Source organism: Anser anser (genome assembly GCF_964211835.1).
Source record: "Anser anser genome assembly, chromosome: 8".
Taxonomy (NCBI): domain Eukaryota; kingdom Metazoa; phylum Chordata; class Aves; order Anseriformes; family Anatidae; genus Anser; species Anser anser.
The window spans coordinates 539,083-553,274 of NC_139728.1; the positions used below are offsets into that span (position 1 = coordinate 539,083).

General features: G+C 34.0%; 1 protein-coding gene across 8 annotated transcripts in view; it reads right to left on the reverse strand.

The window, feature by feature from the left end:
• The window catches only part of GLMN (glomulin, FKBP associated protein), an 80,626-nt gene that overhangs the window by 1,157 nt on the left and 65,277 nt on the right, over positions 1–14,192 (reverse strand). For 6 of the 8 annotated variants that reach the window (XM_083847500.1, XM_083847499.1, XM_083847504.1 and 3 more), the window contains exons 8-19: positions 14,062–14,161; positions 11,638–11,825; positions 11,113–11,166; positions 10,163–10,193; positions 9,692–9,781; positions 9,177–9,218; positions 9,017–9,090; positions 8,616–8,700; positions 6,742–6,851; positions 5,504–5,567; positions 1,609–1,732; positions 112–194 (exon numbers count right to left, since the gene is read on the reverse strand). In XM_083847500.1, the coding sequence (XP_083703626.1) occupies positions 112–194; positions 1,609–1,732; positions 5,504–5,567; positions 6,742–6,851; positions 8,616–8,700; positions 9,017–9,090; positions 9,177–9,218; positions 9,692–9,781; positions 10,163–10,193; positions 11,113–11,166; positions 11,638–11,825; positions 14,062–14,161 (1,045 nt within the window). Of the gene's footprint in view, positions 1–111; positions 195–1,608; positions 1,733–4,459; positions 4,549–5,503; positions 5,568–6,741; positions 6,852–8,615; positions 8,701–9,016; positions 9,091–9,176; positions 9,219–9,691; positions 9,782–10,162; positions 10,194–11,112; positions 11,167–11,637; positions 11,826–14,061; positions 14,162–14,192 lie in introns of those variants that run through there. The other 2 variants (XM_083847502.1, XR_014587756.1) reach the window with 2 other exon arrangements.

The window sequence follows — 14,192 nt, forward strand, 5'->3', positions numbered from 1 at the left end:
TGTTATTTTTATTAGAACAATGATTTTCTTATCTACTGTACATTTCCATTTGTCTCTAGATTGAAAACTATTCAATACTTCTGAACAGCTTGGTAAGAACTGCCAACTCACCTGAAGCTGCATTTCAGTAGTCATGGCAGGCATCTTTTCCTCACTGACAGTTAAAGAATAAACTGTGTTAGAATTATTTGCCTCTGTAGAAGAAAAGTACCAGAGATCAAGCTGCTGTTCCACATAACTTTTAGAATATTTAAAAAAACATTTAATATATTAGCATTTATAGGCAGCAGTTGTTAAAAGCAGAAACCTAAAGACTGACAAAACACTGAGGAGAGAAGGTACTGAACTTTAAGAGGACAGGTTGAGCTGGATGCTCTCTTTGCACTTACTATATGATGTATGACTACATTACTAAACAGGTAATATCTGTAACTTGAAACAATTTTATATAGCTAAAATTCTCCTTAAAAGGAAAAAATATATATATACATAATCTGGTCACTTTTTGGATACATTTTTAATACTTTCACATCCAGAGATAGCAGGAGATCCTTGAGCTTCAAGCAACAAATCCAGACATGAAATACTTATTTAATTAAGAAAAGGCTTCAGGTGTCTGTTTCTGACAGACTACTTATCACTGATAAAGCTACATGGATAGTTTGAAAACTAAGAGGAAAATTCTAACATTCAAACCATGTACTTGAAATTTAATGTAATGCTTACAAAGATTATACACTGGGGAGAAAGACTAAACCATTTATTTTTATGAGTTAGATGTTCTCTTCTGAACTCAGATCTCTTTGCTTTGTCAAAGGCTAGAGAAATGTAAGAGACAAAAATGAATTAGGAAGCTTTTTCTTTAAAAGAAAGGTTCCCTTTAGAAAGATATCCACAGGTTACCTTCAGAAAAAATCCCCTCACTCTACCTTGTACTTATATAGTTTATAACAACACAAGAGGATAAGACTAGGGGCAAAAGACTGTACTGACATTTCTGGCAGCAGAAGCAATTTCCTTGGGCTCTCTTAATTATACTGGAGACCACAAAGGAACAGAGGATGTGACATACACAGAGATGGCCTAAAGCAGCTATAGCTCTCATTCCCTGTGGGATGTATCTGCTTAACCCTGAGCAGAATCTGATTCTGTGTGTCAGAGTAAAAAAAAAAAAAAATAATAATAATAATCAGTGTAACCCTTCAGGCTTTAAGAGAGTACCTATTTGCTGTGTGAATTATTTCTTTTCTTGTTAGCCTCCCCACATCTAGTATGAAACCTAAGGGCTATATATTCACAGAGAGACTTAGATGCTCCTGTCTAACCTTAAAATCAGAAGTATAAATGCAGAACAAGGTTTGAATGTCTTCATGTGACGTATCTGTCACGATTCCATAAGGTTTACAAATGTGATGAGAAAGAAACAAGTTCAGATTTTTCTGACTAATCATGAAAAGTATTAATATCACATATAGCAACTCCTGAATTATTATTTGAAACCTGAAATAGCATGAACAGTTAAATAAAAATGTAATCTATACATCATTCACCAATTCTCTGTTTCCAAAGGTTCTGAATATGAACAAAGCTAAGAAGAAAATAACTAACCTCTTCTGTTTTCTCTCTTATTCTTTATTTCTGCTTCATAGTGTGCTTTTGACATATTGAGTCCTACATGCAGTGGTTTTAAAAAATTTTTCTCAATCTTAGCAAGTGTGGTCCATACACCAGTCTATTCAAAAAGAAAAGAACAGAGAAGATTGGAAATTATTTTTAATGAAGCATCACAATGCTAAGTTTTCAAGCAGAAGTTTTGACTAGTCTTTATAACATACACTGCTGTGCTGGAAAGAAAAAGAAAAGAATTTAGACTTAACCACTTATTCTTAAGGAAGAATAGCATGGTGACAGATATTTAAGCTCCTTTCTTTCTACTCTCCTGCATTTTCAAAATTATTTTTTGAAAATCAGAGGATGAAGAAGTCAAGAAAAAGGGCAAATGTAGTATGTACAAGAATACTACAGCAATGGAAATGCACATTTTCAACTCATTCTCGTAAATAAAGCTGAAAGGAGCTTGATATGTTGGTACAGTGGCAAAATAGCACAAGTATTTGAATTAACATTCCTAAATCACCATTGTATTGAGATGACAAATGAAAGCTGTGGTAAATGTCATGCTCCTCACATAATAAGGTTCTTGTCTATATTGCAATTAGTTTAAGAAGCAATGGAGGAGTGTTACTGGATATGCTGCTACTTCAGCCTTTATATTCTGAACTGTCATGGTGAATTACACTCTGCCAGTATGTAGAAATTATATGAACTTACTTTTAAGGTCTTTTTATCTATTGTTTTTAGAACATGTACCAAATATGCACCATGTTCCAATCTACCTTAAAATATATACAAAAAAACCTAGATATTTGCTTACTGCAGAATCAATTTTTGCTTTAAGCTGTACCAATGTTGCTACTATACACATACAACCACACTAGTAAGAGTTCAGACTTGTTACTGGTTCTGATATGCTGATAACTCCGAATTTGCTGGCAAGTAACGCCAGTCCCCCAGGCTCTACAATCTAGTTACATAGTTTTTCCTTGTTAACTTCACTATATGTGTGTATATATATATATATATATACATTTTTATATGAAGTGTGTGTATATATAAAACCACAAAAAGCATTCAGCGTTCTACTACTGTTAAGATTTTAATGAAATCCCCAGTGAATCACACAAAAAATAAATATTATATCGTTATGCTCTGTATTCATTTATGCCCTTAGGCACAGTAGTCGAAGTGACACACAAACCTCCTCCCCAGTTTGGGATGGGTGAAAGGAGTATATAAATGGTATTCATGAAGCAAGTGATATGATGAAAAGATGCTCAAAAGCAAGGGCTGTTCAAAGTTATATGCCATGAGAGGAAAACTACACTGCTTTGGCACCTTCTAAACTTGTAGTTACAAAACTTCTGTAGAAAAAAACATATAAAGCAGTCTTTGTGTCTTTAGATACAGGAGCTATTTATATGACTCCTTTCCTCAGGCAGTATCATCAAAGGGCAGGGTAAAGATGAAAAAAAAATAAGAATTCTTGATGTTAAATGGCATTGTTGATTACAGGGGATAATTCACCAAATTTGAATGCTAAGTGACTCAAAGGTAAGTGATCAAATAAAAAGACCAGTAATAACTTCCACATGAATGGTGCTGAAATGAAAAAATAACTATTCAGAAAAATCTCATTTTTATAGTTGATTAGTGAAAGTGCTTGTTACGCAGCAATCGAAACATCCAAACTGACATGAAAGGAAGCATTTTCTTTGCGTCCCACTTGTGCTGTATGAAGGGAGACGGGGGGGGGGGAAGTCAAGAAGAAGTGGTAGCGCTTAGATTTATTTTAGGGAAAACTTCAGAAGTGATGATGTTATTTTCTCCTCAAACTGTAAGGACATTCTTTATGGCAGACACTAGACGTGAATGTTACAGCAATTGCGTGCTACTATATATAGATTTTTAATAATAATAAAAGGGGAACTTTTTTTTCTTACAAAGCTATGCATTTACATGAAATAGAGTAGGCCATAATGAGCACTTAAATTGAAATTACACCATAAATCTGAGAAACAGTCTATCAATGCTAACTAATTAAATAATAAATTAGAAATGCACCAATTGAAAGCTATTTTTACTATTCATTTTCATAACTGTTTTAGTAATCACTACCAATCATGATATTATTATTCTATTTAAATAACATCATTAGGCACTTAAGAAGCTGGTATTCATAGAACCCGCAAGTGCTCTAAAAGTGGATCACAATTTTTTCTGTATTTTAAAAGCAGAAAAAGAGGTGCCAATGTCAATTACTCCAAACCATAAAGAAAGTAGAGGAACTGGGTGATAAACAACAAAATATCTTAGTATATTTATCTGCTGGTTGGAATATTTGTCTGGCTATGATACTGCTTATTGAAGTCAGGAAAGGCTTTACTGTACTTTAAAACTGAAAAGTAGTTTATCTTTACACTATCACTAATTTTAAGAACGCAAAATCAAAACGTTTAGTACTAACGAGATAGGTGATACACTGCAAGATATAGCAGATAAAAAGCTACTGAATTGCATGAGTTAGAGGAACATTGGAACATAATGATTTGAAAGGAGTCAAGAGAAGTTGAAATTATTATTAGAGTAAATAGTCATTTGGTAACAGAATGCAATCAGAAAACTAAACCACACAATTTCACTGGCTCTTCAATGCTGTAGTGACACAATGAAAGTCAGAGCACCTATAAATCATCTGCAGGAATATGAAGTCTGAATATCAACCCAGCTGTGAAAATTAAAACAAAATTTCTGACTACCCAGAAACACACGTCCCTCATCTGCAGATGAACAGGAGTGACTACACACACGAAAAAGACCCAGATCCATCATAATATACTACCTTGAAAAGCCACACAGCACTTGAATAACAAACAGTTAGCACTGATTTACCACTAACAGGTATCGCTGACTGCTTCAGACAGAAAAGAGCTAAACAAAACAGAGAAGAAAGATGTAGGTATTACAAAGTAATAAAATCCCAGTTAGAAGTGAGGCAGCATAACATTATATGGATAAAACACATAAGGGCAGTTTCATTTAAAATATACTGCAAAGTATATACAGAGTATTCCTGAAATATCTACATTCAAACATCCACACACAGGAGAAATGAAGGTAAAAAGATATAGGTATAATAAATACATAGGTAAACTGCACCGGTGGGCAGTTTAGCCTGGCAAATTGCCTTTCTGCATAAAACAGGCTATATCTGATAAAGCAATGGAACAGAAACCTGGACAGGCCTATCAATTCCTTTCATTACTTCAGAAGATGGATCTCACAGACAAAACCTTTTTCTATGTTAATACCCAGAGAAGCTGTTAATATGTACCTATCATGCATAAATACAGAATATGTCTTTGCACAGTTAAAAACTATTTAAATATGATTATTAAATATTTTCTGAGAAATCTTAATGCTAATAACTTTAAGCACGTTACACAAAAAATATTTTACCTAAAGATGAATAAATGGGATCTTTTGAATTGCAAAGGCTTGTAAAGAAATCCATTATTAAGATATTCACTTGGGGGCTTATCAGTGAATAAATAATCAAGACTAATGATTTTTTTTTTCTTATGGGAATACTTGCTAGGGATGTTATTTGATGGTGACATACTCTAAAATTATGGACAGTGACCAGAACTCATTAGGCAGAGTAAAAGGATTAGCTTGTTTATGGTAACAGTTAAGTACGAATGCAACCAAATTTCATCAGGATAAAATAACACTTCGTGCATCTCTAAATACAGCCAAGTAAAATATCACTTCTGGATTGCTGTCCATTTTGGAGAAAAATGCAAAAAACATGTTTTTGACTTGAGGAAACTCTCAGTCCTCTGCTAATCAGAAATCAATCAGCTACAAATCAGTTACTACTTACTTGATTGTCACTTTCACAATCCTTAATGACTAAGTATCTCAGCAGATTTAGTGATGCCATAATCCTGTGAATGAGAAACACTACTGATCATTTAAAGTGCAGATATTTATTACAGGGGTGATAACTTAAATTGCCCATTACCCAGGCATCCTAAAAATATCCCTTTGTATAAAATGAAATTACCTCTCTGTTGAGTAATATAGCTTAATTGAGAGCACCAGTGTGCAGTGACTCCCCTGTTACAACAGAAGCTGACACTTTACAAGTAAGATTAAAGCCAGCAGCAGATTAGACAAGGTCAGTGATTGCAAGGAAAAGAGTTTTCTAAAGAGAGAGAACTGTATTACAGAATTTCTAATATATATCACCGGAGAGATCCACAGTTGATTTGAAACTAGTCTAGCAGTTTTCTCTTTTTTATTGTATTGATTTTTTACTTTTGTATGCTTTTTAAATGTGTATTTTGCTTTTGTTTTACTCTACTTTTTCTTTTTTTTTTTAGCAAAAAAATTATTTATTGCTTTTTCCAGATAAACAGTAGCACTGTCTCCAAGTACAGATTTTACATCTGGGTTTTTAAGCAGTTATGTGTCCATCTGGACACCATCATCCTGTGGATTTACAAGCTCAATTTTTATTCATCACATACGAAAAGACTTGTCCTGTACAGGAGATTTTCAGAGACATTTCCAATTATTTTTATACTATTTAATGCAAGTATTGTTGAGATACCTCTGTATCTGAGCAGAAACTCATGACATACAGGGCTCCCAGCAGCAATCTGTGCAAGAGCCTTGACAAGGCTGTGTGCTGTAAGTTACATCAGATCATTGTTATACCCCTGTATCATGTAAGGCAACACACCACATTTCTTCTGTTCTGCCAATTGCTGAAGTTATTCTTCTGTTTCCGCAGAAAAATGACAAACCATGCATTTCTGAAGGAATAATGCTTTACCAATTAGCTCCGTAGTCTGACATAAGCCTTATATTCTTGAGGAATGCAGGAAGAATTCATTTCTTATTGTTAACACCAATATAATAGCACTGTAACATTCTTCTATGCACAGTTAGTTGAAATGATGTTTTAAATAAATGATCGTTTGCAGCTCTATTTCAAAACGAATCTAAAATACATTGATGTTGTCACTTCATTAATTATGTAGTAAGGTGGTCTGAATTTTTTTAAGCAATTAAAAAAAAAAACGAGAAAAGCCTCTAGTTGTAACTACAACTCACCTATCTGAGTTTTGTAGAAGATCTGTCTCAGCGCCTTCAGGAAGAAAAAGCACTAAATCTAGAAGGGAGATCAGGTGATGTCTTGTAAACCAGACGTTGTCATGTGCCTTCTGAAAAATGATACAGAAAGTTTATCTGAGTACAAAATTTAAATCTTAAATAAAGATAAATAAATCTTAAGTAATTTAACACAAGTAATATAAAGGCAAAGGGTCTAAAAGGGAAGCAGCTTAGGTCACTGTTTCTTCAGCCCAGAGCAGAGGAGGCTGAGGGGAAGTCTCATGGCGGCCTGCAGCTTCTTCACAAGGGGAGAAGAGAGGCAGGCACTGAGCTCTGCTCTCTGGGGACGGCGACAGGACCCGAGGGAATGGCATGGAGCTGGGACAGGGGAGGGTCAGGCTGGGGGTTACGGAAAGGTTCTGCACTGAGATGGTGGTCGGACACTGCAACAGGCTCCCCAGGGAAGCAGCAAGCCTGGTGGAGTTCAAGAAGTATTTGGACTTTGCCCTCAGAAATATGTATTTTGGGTGGTCCTGTGTGGAGCCAGGAGCTGGACTCAATGATCCTTGTGGGTCCCTTCCAACTCAGGATATTCTATGATTAACAAGAATAATTTGGGGAAAATAGAAAGCTAATAAATACACAAATCAAATGCTGGAGGAAATATTTTCTAATTACTACATGTGATCAAAGTATATAAATTAATCTCTTCATAATCCTCTCTATCTGTATACCGATATTAGATGAGACAAGAAGGGTACCTGTCAGTGTTAAGTTAGATCAGATGAGAAACCTAAAAAGATAAAGACTACCTGGGCAGTAAAAATGTTATCCACATTGAAAAAATGTAAAAATGATATCCACATATCATGATGTCTATAGCAGAATTCTTTGCAACAAACATAGAATATTCAAATCCATGTGATAAAATTTTAAAATTATTAGACTTTTAGACAGCTTTCTCTACATAGAAGTTCTGTATTGACAGAATTCTGAAGCTGCATAGTCAACAAATTCAGTAGTAAAGAATTTTCAGAATGTATTTTACCTATTCAATTTTAGTGCAAGCTTCTTTTGGGAGAATTTTCATAGTATTAATTTCTTCACCCCCTGCTGATTCTATATACAGGACAGACTATGATCTAATAAATAGTAATTCACAGTTCTCTAACACAGTCGTGCCCTTAGTACTATATTATAATTGTGTTACACTTCATAAACGCTAGCATGAAATATGTGCAAGTTTACTATGTTGTCCTATTTGACAAAATGAAGACCTTGGAGATGAAATCTGCTTTGAAAAAGGCCTTAAGTAAAAAGGGGAGGAGACAGGAAAAGAAAAAAAAAAGAAAAGAAAAAGAGATAATCATTTATTTATTAAGTTTTCCAATTTCCTGGTATCAATTATTATAAAATATGAGATTTAAATGGCTTTGATCTGGCTCAACCCTTTCTGATGAATATAACATTTGTGAAGCACTCATAATATAATGCTGACTGTCATAATAAAACCCAAGAGAAAAATCAATAGTCTAGACTGTAGTATTTAAATTATATTCAGGAAATGCAAGAATAAAAAAAAATACCAAGCAGTTCCCCCTTAAGGACTATGTTTTTCAAGCACAGAGAAGGTAGTAATAACCTGTAAAATAGTGTAATTAAAACTGCACATATATAAAATTATAATGTAAAAATACATACACAGAAAAAAGGCAAATAAGTATTTTTAATTATTTCCCAATCTTATGTTTCTTTTCAATGTATAGTTGTTGTTTTTTTTTGTTTTTGTTTTAAATGCATCACTCAAATCTTAAGTTATATGTATTTGCTCAACATTTGAGATGACAATTTTTTTTTAAAGGCAATAGGCTTACCGTTAATGATAAGTGAATCTGATCTTTTATTTTTTGAATAATGTATCCCTCTACACCAGCGTGGTTGCTTGTCTTCAGTAAACACCTTCGAACAAAAATAAAGATATTATCATTTAAAAGCTGCCTATAGAGTTAGCTCAAGACTTGGATGATATTATGGCCTTATTCACTAAGTGGGACTTCCGCCTCAGAAAAAGAACATATCCAACTTTTAAACACTGGGTTACAAAAGACAGATGATTTTATGAAAGGCAACTGAAATTCATTATTTATCCACAATTTAACATAGTGAAACTACTGTGGCTTACCAGATAGGTAAAAATGATTTCTGACTGAGTTTCTAAGCAATTAGGTTGCAACAAGGCTTATACTACACAATCTACACTCATTTGAATGCATACCTGAATAACGTGTACTTTCCTTCTGCATCAAATTTGTCTATGAACAACTGCAACATATTTAAACTCTTCTTTCTCTAAAAATAATAATAAAAAGTTATCTGATAGTTTTCTAATTAAAAAAAAAAATCACATAATTCATTCTGTGTGTTTTATTACGTACCAGGTGCTCTATGGGACAAAGGGTCATAACTTTCACCAAATCCTGTAGTTGGACAAAAAAAAAAAAACCAAATTGTAATTACATGCAGATTATTAGACTACCTCACACTGAATAAAATCTATTCAAGGTATTAACAAACAAACCAAACAAACAACCACAAACAACCAAAAAAAATCTCAGCCCACTAACAACTGTGTCCAAATAAGAAGGTGATCAAGCAACACACTTCCAAGGAAGGAGCAAAAATTAGCAAGTGCTCTCTTTCAGCTAAGATCAGTGCCCAGCTGCCTCAGTGGCCTGTACATACACTTAGTGTATTTTAGTTGTCACAGTAACTTCATGCTGCTGCACATAGAAAAAGACAAACAATTTTGTATAGCATGACACTACAGGTTTCAATTTGACAACACAATTGTATACAGGTTCAGTAGTATATTCCCTCTCAAACACATAGAAAACTGGTAGGTATTATTTATAATCAACTACAGAGACTTCTGTACATTGCTTCTTATTACCTGAGGCACGTTAATAAAATCTCTGAATTCTAAATACTGATGGAGAAGGCTATTATCTTCCATCCTCAATAAACAGTTCTCAAACAGATCCTGTGGGTGAGAAAAAAAAGAGGCAAACAAACAAAAAACAACTACCAACACCTTGTACATATACAAGACATTAATTTATATGTTTCACATTTCATAGCTACAACTGCCTTTACCATAAATGCTCTTTTGCATATCCAAAGCTCCTAGGAGCTACAAATTTAAGTGGTAACAGTAATTTAAAGGTATATGCATGTGTGTAATGTTCAATAAATTTAAATGTTTGTAAGACTTATGAAAATATTATCTGAACTATTATTTGTACACCTTTCTAAGAAAGGGAAACTTTTACTGTTTACTGAAAGGGAAGTTTTACTGTTTCTCAAATCAGAAAGAGTAAGCATTCTAATAATGAAAATTTGATTAAACTAAAAACAAACTTACAAGTCCTTTAGATAACATAGACTCTTCTGTTCTAGAAAGAAAAAGACATTAAAATTGTTGTAAATTAAAGAGATGCTGCTGATGTTTCAGATGAAATTGTAGAACAGATGTCAAAAAGAAACTTGGCCCTCAACAATTTTCATTCTGCTTTCCAAATATGATACCTTCATAACGTCTCTCAAAGATTTTCAGAATATATTGACTGATAAAAAGTTGCAAACTGGACTCTTCTCTTTAGGGTCAACTTTTTCCCCCTCTCAATATCTGTAAATGCTCAAAGGCAGTAGCTCATATCCCACAGGTATTAATCAACAAATAAAATGAAGCTTCACAGATGATTTCATATGCATAATCCTGCAAGCCAAAGAAAAATATGACAAATCCTAAGATTTGTTTTGGCCTTGGAAAAGGCCAAGAAATTTTGTTTAAATTTTACCACAAAATGATAAGCAGTGATAATGCTTCCCTTCTACAGCAATGCTAGAAATTTTTTGGTCAACGCTGCTTCTTATGGAAGACAAAATGAACACAATATGCAGAAAGTCTGGTTTCCTCTAGAAAGCATAACTTCTAATTAGATTGCGTATCATACCAGAATACATTCAAATAAGTACTATCATTATAGTCTCTGTTAGTAGTAAACTGTTACAGGGTTACAAATAAATATACATTCTAAATATTCTTCATGGGTATAAATGGCCTTAATGTTGCATTTTCAAAATAAAGTTTCTAAAAACAATAAATGAATGTTTTAGGCAACTTTTTATAACTCTTAGAAAAAGAGAACGCTATCTTATCATGTAGCTTTCCATTTTAACCTTGAGCTTTAAAAACCTCCTCTGAATTTATTTGGTTTTCATTTATATGAATTACTATAAAAGATCAGGAACAAACCATAGGACAAACACCTGACACACATTATCTAGAAATCCAAATATCACATAACCTACCTTTTCAGCAGCACTTCAATATGTGTCATATTGCACTGCAGAAGGTATGATGGACTAGAAGAGAAAGTTAGGTTTATATTAAACTGCATAAAGACACATACATTGTTACAGTTAATATATTTGACTGGTTTAGTCTCTTGAAAAATCTACAAAATTACCCTTACAAAATTTATAATTTTGAAATAGACACAAAGCAATAAGTCAAATTTCTGTTCATAATTTGCAGTTGACATCTGCCTATAAATTTATAATTGAAATTTTCATATATGTTCGCTTTCAGAATGAGACAAATCCTGTCAGTTTCTTTAAAAGGTCAGCTCATCTACAATTAAGCAGTAATAAAGTAATCTAAAAGACTGAAGTATGTTCTTAAGCTACATAAATGATAAGTGTTAGCAAAAAAATAAACACTAGGGAAATCCACAGCTTTCATTATAGCTATTCCAAATAAAACGTTTTCTTCTGCTCAGAAACAAACTTCAAAATACAAACTTACAGTAGGTCCTCACTAAGAATAGCTCTTACCTAAATACCATTGGAAAGCAATTGATACCGAAGTGCTGAACAAACATCAGATATGACAGACATGCCAAAGAATCTGCAGAATTCTTTCGCTCTATGTCCTCAAACTCCTGATTCTCCCAGTATGATCTTTTGCCTTTATGATGTAAAAATACTAGTGGCATCAATTCTCTTATATCCTGCAAAATGTCCTAAAAAAGAAAGTTAGATTTCATTCAGTTGCCTTTAGAAAACTGCATACCCAATACTTTTAAAAGCTTAAGCTGTATTTGCAGTAAAATCTCTTATGTAGCATATGTATAAGTTACTAGAAATATTTTGTGAATATTTATGATACATACATAAAAAAGCCTTCCAGGAAAAATAACCACTGTCAGAAGAATGTTACTAAGATAGCAAAGTCAAGCACTCAAAAGTTAGCAAAAGACAAAATTAAAGTCACCCTGCAAAACCCAATTTGGCTCCCTTATCCACAAAAGCTATGAATGATAGCTTCATGATCACATTATGCCACAGGACCCATGTGTTTTTCACTGAACACTCACTTAGTATTTTGCTTTTTGATCACTGGTCATATGCAATGTAATGTTTATCTACTAAAGGCAAGCCCTGTTTTAAAGTTAGAATTGTTTTGTATGGCCTTTCTTTCCAGCAATTCACAACACAATGACACCTGAGTACTTCACAAATATTAAGTGCTTTTTTTCACACATTTTTGTAATTCTTATTGTATGGATTATGAAGAAGCAGAGAGATCAGGGTTAACTCATTCTTCCAGGGTTGTCCAAACCAAACATCCAGGCTCTGACATTTTGGATAATTAGGATTATACAAAATGTCATCTAGTCAAAGTATGTCATTACTAACCTTAGCTGCAGCTGTCATTACCCAATTCCACAAACATCAGAAGTGAATTTCTTGAGAAAATGAAGAAAAGGTAATTCATAATTAGTGTAATAAACATGGTTTCAGACTGTGCCCAACAGGAGAGGCAGGGACAAAAGACCATTTTTCAGAGTAGACTTCAACTATCTTAACCATTAGATGATCTTCTGGTAATCCCTGCCTCCATCGCTACACATCTTAAAAGTACTGCAATAAAAGAAGCAAAGATCTCACAGACAGATTCTCTTGCATTGCACAACCCTGACTGATCCACATAGCAGTTCTATCCTATGGTGACCGAGACTTGCTGTGGAAAAAAGTTGATGTGATCACAATAGAAAACCCAGTTATGGTGGAAAACAACCAGAAGTTTTGCTAGCTGCTTAGTGTGCTTCACTTTACAATCTTAATAAAATTTTGCATGCATAAATTTTTATTTTTAAAAACAAATTGGAGAAGAAACAATTGTATCACATGACAACTTCCAGACTTCCTTTGTGTGCATGCAAACACACACATGTATTTATACATGCTTTCCTCATCCCAGTTGGCTCCCAGTTTTTTGACATCTATCACACCTTCTCATGTCATTCCCTCCTCACAAAATGACAACCTGACCTAGACTCTCCACTTTTCCAGGACTAGTTCCTCCCCATATAAAAAGCTGCCTCTTTTCTAACTCTCTGGTTCATAGTTCTCAGCCAATTTCAGCCTTCTTCCTCAGGTAGTTGGATTTCCTCAGTTCCTCAGCCAGCTTCACCCCTCCTACTCTACCTTTTCTAAAACTTCCATTTCCCTCCATGCGTTCTTCAATTTTTTTCTCTTCTGTATTTGACTTGTGAGTTTTCCTCCTCTAACCAAAGATAACAAGGTAGAATAAATTCCGAAGCTCAAACTTAGTATCAACTCCATGAAAGAATAGAGTTAAGATGAGAAACAAGTGTATCCATAGCTATGGAAACAACTTAATCTTGCACTAATAAAACACAGATGCTATGCAAAACATTCAAAACCAGAGTAACAGCATTGGTAGCATGGAGTGGGCATGTTCACACTGAATTTCCAGCTATAGCATCAGCAGCAGTCAAGAATCAACTTACATTTCTTAACTGGCAGCTGGCACTGCACTTTAGGCATATTAGAGATGTCTCTGTGTGCAAAACTTGGATTAATACTTGGATTTTTACCTTCATCTAATACTGCAACAAAAACAATCCTTTAGGTATTTCAAAAAATTAAAAATAATACATCACCAAGAAAAAGTTACAAAAAAAAAAGTTACAACAAAGTAGCAACTGCTGATTCAGAGAACAATCCAAATTGGCTTATCAAGGAGCAAAACTGTGTCTGCAAGATTTATAATTTCTAGGGATGGAACCTTTAACTATTCCAAACCTTTATCTACCTGCATTATCTTACAGGACCTGGTAAGCCATCACACACCAGTAACAGAAGCAAAATGAGCTCCACAACTAATTAATGGGAATTCTGAACCATAACACTGCTTTTGCAAACACTGTAATTCATTTTGACTACACTTACTATAATTTCAGTTGCAAAATGCCTGAAGGGCTGTTCTTCAATGCCTTCAAGCTGTTCGAGCTGAGCGGTCAACAATGGGTATTTCAGGCTTTTCATACAGCTGAAATAAGAAGGGGTGAAACAAAAAATCA